Source organism: Pungitius pungitius, chromosome 19 (genome assembly GCF_949316345.1).
Source record: "Pungitius pungitius chromosome 19, fPunPun2.1, whole genome shotgun sequence".
NCBI classification, from domain to species: Eukaryota; Metazoa; Chordata; class Actinopteri; order Perciformes; family Gasterosteidae; genus Pungitius; species Pungitius pungitius.
Window position 1 is genome coordinate 14,441,217 of NC_084918.1, and position 5,585 is coordinate 14,446,801.

At 37.0% G+C, this 5,585-nt stretch overlaps 1 protein-coding gene across 1 annotated transcript; it reads left to right on the top strand.

The window, feature by feature from the left end:
* The first annotated feature begins 1,108 nt into the window (after window positions 1–1,108).
* LOC134107473 (B-cell receptor CD22-like) lies at window positions 1,109–4,930 on the top strand. The gene is made up of 8 exons (XM_062559180.1): window positions 1,109–1,227; window positions 1,843–1,918; window positions 2,264–2,647; window positions 3,299–3,604; window positions 3,698–3,979; window positions 4,073–4,157; window positions 4,255–4,294; window positions 4,394–4,930. Exons 2-8 carry the CDS (start codon window positions 1,855–1,857, stop codon window positions 4,616–4,618), a joined length of 1,386 nt encoding a protein of 461 aa, XP_062415164.1. The 5' UTR covers window positions 1,109–1,227; window positions 1,843–1,854; the 3' UTR covers window positions 4,619–4,930.
* Window positions 4,931–5,585: the final 655 nt, after the last annotated feature.

Here is a 5,585-nt window from a genome sequence, read left to right on the forward strand (position 1 = left end):
TCAATTGTAGCACTTCTCTACGATCTGAAGGCCTCTGTTTCTCCTTTTTTCCGGTGAGCTTATTTGATAAAACAAAGAGTTTAAAGTCGTCTGTTGATTTACATCTTGTTAGTTTTATAATCTGCATTAAAATGGTACAATGAAATGTTGTATATTTGTGTGTGCGGAATAAAAGGTTCTCAAATCTTCTGAGGAATCATCAGAGCAACAAGTGTTGGAGTGTGGATTCAAAATGACTCTCGCTTTGGCCTTCATCCAAATAATGTGATTTTCAACATTAGTGGGACAGTTTCCACACAAAAACAGAAACAAGTACGTTTACTGTGAATTTAAATATCTACAAAATAAAAAATGATTATTATTCACTACTATTAAAAATCAAATGAGAAAGCTGCCTTCACGTGCCGACCTTTGCATTCAATGGTTGAAAAAGGAGAAGTCTCAAAAGTTTATTCTTTTTTACCATCTATTTACCATCAGCATTTTGACAACAACATTTAATGAAAGTTTTACATTTTATTTCCCATCTAGAGGGTCACATGTTAAATTTGAGGGGTCATGAGGTGGGAAAAGAAAAGAAAGATTCTACTAAACATACGAGTTCATGTTTTGGACGTTTCTCTATTCTTTGCTTCATTATGAAGTATTAGTAATTATTAAATGAAGCCATGTGACAAGTTCAGAGGGTAAATGTAGACATATGTAAACATATGATTAATGACCCAAAGCACTAAAACTTTATTTAATGAACACATTACACATATGTATTGGAGTTTATGATGGGGGAGTTTATTACTGTGTGGCCACCAATCAGTGACAGCGCTTGGCTCCTCTTTAAACGGTGTTTTCAGTGATTTAAGTTTATTGTTTGGCAATAAACAAGTTTCCTCTGTACCTCGTAGTCTCTGCATTCGGGTCCTCCACCACATAATGTAACACCATCAGTTTGGAAATTTAAATCACTTTTCTCCAGTTAAAAGTCTTTATTTAATCATTGGATGGTGAATTAATGGACATTGTGGTATATTTCAGTTTTGTAGTAGTTTTAGTACAATAAAAGTCAGTATATAATTTATTTCCCATTCACAGGAACAGCAGCAGCGATACTTTGATCCACCTCCCAGTTCCTCCTCCTTCCTCTCACAGAGCGTCTTGGTTCAAAGACGTGTGACTTCTGCATTGAACTCGTCAGACAGCAGACTGCACTGAAGAAGAAACACTCTCAAAGTAAGTTAATGTCACCTTCAATACGTCATTTTAGTAGCACAGCAAAACGGTAGAAAACTGACTTCTTATAGAAATTTCATTGTTAGAAGTTTTATACAAACTATTGACCAACAATTTAATTAATTGCCTGTTGTATCAATTTGCAAGATTTTATAGATATTTGAGATTAAGAGGAAGTAGAAACTATGAATGAGGAAATGTTTTAACTACCGTGGTAAGTCGTTGATTTAAAGTTTGAATTGTAATAACACAAATACAAGGTTCATCAGTCCTGTAATGCAGAGAAACAGAGACTCAGAGTTATTCACAGTAACTAAACTCTTATTATTATTGTGATGTGTGTGACACATAAAGATTACATAGACTCACAGATATGAGCAGTTAAGGGGAGAACGCTGCTAAAACAAAGAGCTGCACTTGATCTAATTGTCCCTCTGTTATGGATGTGGCTTCTTTGGTAAGAGGGAGACATTCATAGTTTGATTGTCATCCAACACTCAGAGTCGTACTCATTCCCAGACTTGTGAGCTGTGGTCTCTTCACACACAGGAGCTTGTGGTTGTACACAGCATGTTGAACGCTTCCTAGAACACTGATGTTGTGTTTGTGAATCAGGTGGTGAGTGTCATGGCAGACCAGTCTGTTAGGATGGTGACAGCCATCGTGTTGCAGAGTGTCTTCTTCCTCTCAGGTGAGCTTTATGTTCACTCACTTGTATTTCACTTCCATCATTTACTGCTTGGAAAATATCATTTCAACCTAAATTCATGTGAATGTTACAATGTGTGTTTTCCTCCTGAGCTCTTTCATCACGGAGACAAAACTGACGTAGTTATTTGGAGACAGAGACGGGTTTGGTCCCACTGGGCTCGGCCTTGTGGGGGATAGTTGTAAAACCAAAAAGATGAATCAACACAAACTGTTACTCAATCAACGCTAAACATTACTGCTGAAGTAGATTTCTCTTTGTGTTCATGTTATTGTTGTGTTTTTACACATTTTAATCACCACTGTTAATCATTAGTTTGTTTCACAGGTGATTCTGCGTCTTGTCATGACATTACAGCTCTATTCATGACTGCACCAAAACAGATGGAAGCACTGACTGGATCTTGTTTGCAAATTCCATGTAACTTCAGAGTTAAATCAGGAAATGAATTAAACAGCAAGACAACAATCTTTGGAGTGTGGATTAAAAATAGTCCTTACGTTGGCAAATCTCCCAGTGAGGTGATTTTCAACAGTAGTGGGACAGTTTCCACATATCCGATGAGTTTTACAGGAGACCTGAGACAGAAAAACTGCACCACTTTGTTTTCTAGTTTAAACACAACATACACAGGCAGATACTACTTAAGGGTTGAGAACCGACCATTTCTAGCAACAGACGAATGTGATCAGCTTCTAATAACAGTTAAAGGTAAGAACGTTTTGTTTTTCATGAAACATTCTGAGATGTTTTTACTTTGCTTCTACTTGTTTCTATTTTATTCTAACTTTTAATTGTGAATATATATTTTAACAGACACCAACCAGAGATTGAAATGTTTACACTTCCTAGATATGAGTTTACCACGATTACTAATCCCATGAGAAAATGTAAACTTTCACTAAAGTCGCATGTACGTACACATGCGACTTTAGTGAAAGTTTACATTGCATTTTCCCCTATAGAGGATCACAAGTTAAATCTGAGGGGTCATGAGGCCATTCGTGGGACAAGAAATGTTCTGCTAAACAGTTCATATTTTGAACGTTTCTCTAATCTTTGCTTCATTATGAAGTAGTGGTAATTATTAAATTAAGCCATGTGACAAGTTCAGAGGGGGAAATTAGTTGAATCTGCTATTATCGAGAAACAGTTAACAAAATAACTAGAAGCCCCAAACAAACACATCATTTAATGAACAAAGAAATGTATTTATAATCCGACATCTGATAGTGAACTAAAAGTAAAACATTTTGTTTTCAAATGTAGAAGTGTAACTATAGAAGTGTACTTTTATCACAGACTTTAGACTCAACTCACTGTTTTTTCAGTGTACAATGTGTATTTGACTTGAAACCACAGATTCTCCTCCAAAGCCCAGCATTGAGATCCCAGGTGATCTGAAGGAGAAGGAGTCTGTCTCTATAAGCTGCTCAGCTTCCACTCCCTGTCCACACTCTCCTCCTCAACTCACCTGGAACCTCCAACCAGACTCTCACAACATGATGGAGGAAAACACAGATGGAACCTTCACAACTAAAATCCAGAAGAGCATCACTCTGTCACATGAACATGATGGATTCATCATCACCTGTTCTGCCAGATATCCTGTGAATGAAGGAAAAGGTGTGAAGACGTCAGAGGAGACAAAGACTCTCAGTGTTTCATGTGAGTGTTTGTTCTTTGATCCTGTCAGCATACCATGATTCATGTGTTGACACAATGTCAGCTGCATCAAGTTTAATGTCACATTTTCCTCAGATGCTCCCAAGAACACCTCAGTGTCCATCAGTCCATCAGGTCTGGTGTCAGCAGGTAGCTGGGTGAACCTGACCTGCTCCAGCAGAGCCAAGCCTCCTGTGAACTTCACCTGGTTCAAGACCAGCAGAGATGGACCAAATAATCAATCAATATATCAATCAATCAAAGTATCTGAAGGAGCCTTTTACAGCTTTAAAGTCACTGATGGAGGAGTTTATTACTGTGTGGCCACCAATCAGCTTGGTAATCAAACATCCTCAGAGATCCATCTGAGTGTTACAGGTAACTAATAAAGGAACTTCAGCAATCAATATTGTTACATTCCCACAGTGTCTTCATTTAGTCACTTCTGTTGTTTTTTCATCTTGTCTTGAGGTGGAGTTAATTATCTACCATTGGGTTCAGTTCTTGGAGGAATCATTGGGATCATTGTGCTCATCGGCCTGGTTGTCTTTGTTTGGTCAGTAGCATAATTAAAGAATTAAAGAATGTGTCTCCTATCAAATGTGGTCTTTTTTTGGTCCTCTGTGTCTTAGACCCAACGTTATGTCTTGCAGGCGTTTGAAGTCACCACATCCAACTGCATATCAGAGTCAGGTGAGAACACACTAAACAACTTGTGTGGTTTTGTAATTATTTGGAAGCATACAGCTTTCAAAATCAGTTCTTATTTGCTTCATTTATTCTTTTATGCAGAATCGGACTGTTGGAGAGACAGTGACAACAGAAGAAGAAGGCGTCCACTATGGAGAGATTAACTTCTCGAGGCTCAGACCTGGACCGTCCTCTGTCTCTGAGCAGGACAGTGGACAGCAGCAGGACACGCTGTATGCGCAGGTCAAAGTGTCCCAGGCAGCAGACAACGTCACACGGACTGCTGACGTCCCAGAGGATCTCTACGCTCAAGTGAAGACAAAATGAGCCTTTTCTTCACATTTGGGTTTCATTCTTAATGTGATTTTTACATTATAAACAAGTTTCTTCATACTTTTGACACATTGATGATTTGATCAGTACAAATAAAACACTGTGCTGTTCATATATCAACCTGTGCTTTAAGATTTTATCTTTCTTTATCCTTGTGGAAGAGTTTTTTCTTTGTATTTTTATTGAGCTATTTCGTTGTTGTTTTTTACATATTTAGCATCAACCACGTTTTATTGTACCGTTTCTTCTTAAAAAAAAATGTACTGAAGTTTTTTATTATTAATTGAAACGTAATTAAAAAATATATGACCGTCTCGGTGGCATTTATTGGTGCATAATTTTACATGCTTGTAAACATCTTTTACAACTAATTATACAACTTAAATGAAACATTACAGAAGTGGCAGAATGAATTTTGCATAACAATTCCCTATAGATAATTTTACTTGATGATCTTATGATAAACATTTATTAGAATGTAAAGCTTAACGAGAAATACAAAGGGCATTTACTCAGACAATAGTATAATAAAGGATCTAGTGCTAAAATACACTTTTAAAACGTTGTCCAACCTTCCTTAAAAGATAATCTTTGGGTTTCAGCATGAAACCATTAGCAGCCCAAACCTTGAGTTCTTAAACGTCACAAAGGCACAAGAAGGTTATGATTGTGTTTTAGTGAATGGAAGCAGTGACATTAGCTTCTTCATGTGAAGTACAACAACGTCAAAGAAACCTGACCATCTTTTATTAGTGGGAAGTTACGTCCCAAGTCGTTGCATTGTATTTTTTATCTTTTCATCTCTATTACTAACAGGTTTCCCTTCATAAAAGAGAAAGATGAGTCGTTGTCATTATTTTACAAAAAGAAAGTTAACGATTACTGGACTGCTTATTGGTTTAGTATTTAGTATTAGTACTAGAACTCCCTAAAGCCTGCTTTCCAGTCAAAGACTATGTTG

Bases quoted from the DNA above. Each gene is read 5' to 3' on its own strand.
- LOC134107473 (XM_062559180.1), top strand. From the start codon at position 1,855: ATGGCAGACCAGTCTGTTAGGATGGTGACAGCCATCGTGTTGCAGAGT. The intron at 1,919-2,263 runs GTGAGCTTTATG...TTTGTTTCACAG, and splicing joins GAGTGTCTTCTTCCTCTCAG to GTGATTCTGCGTCTTGTCAT. The intron at 4,158-4,254 runs GTCAGTAGCATA...TATGTCTTGCAG, and splicing joins GGCCTGGTTGTCTTTGTTTG to GCGTTTGAAGTCACCACATC.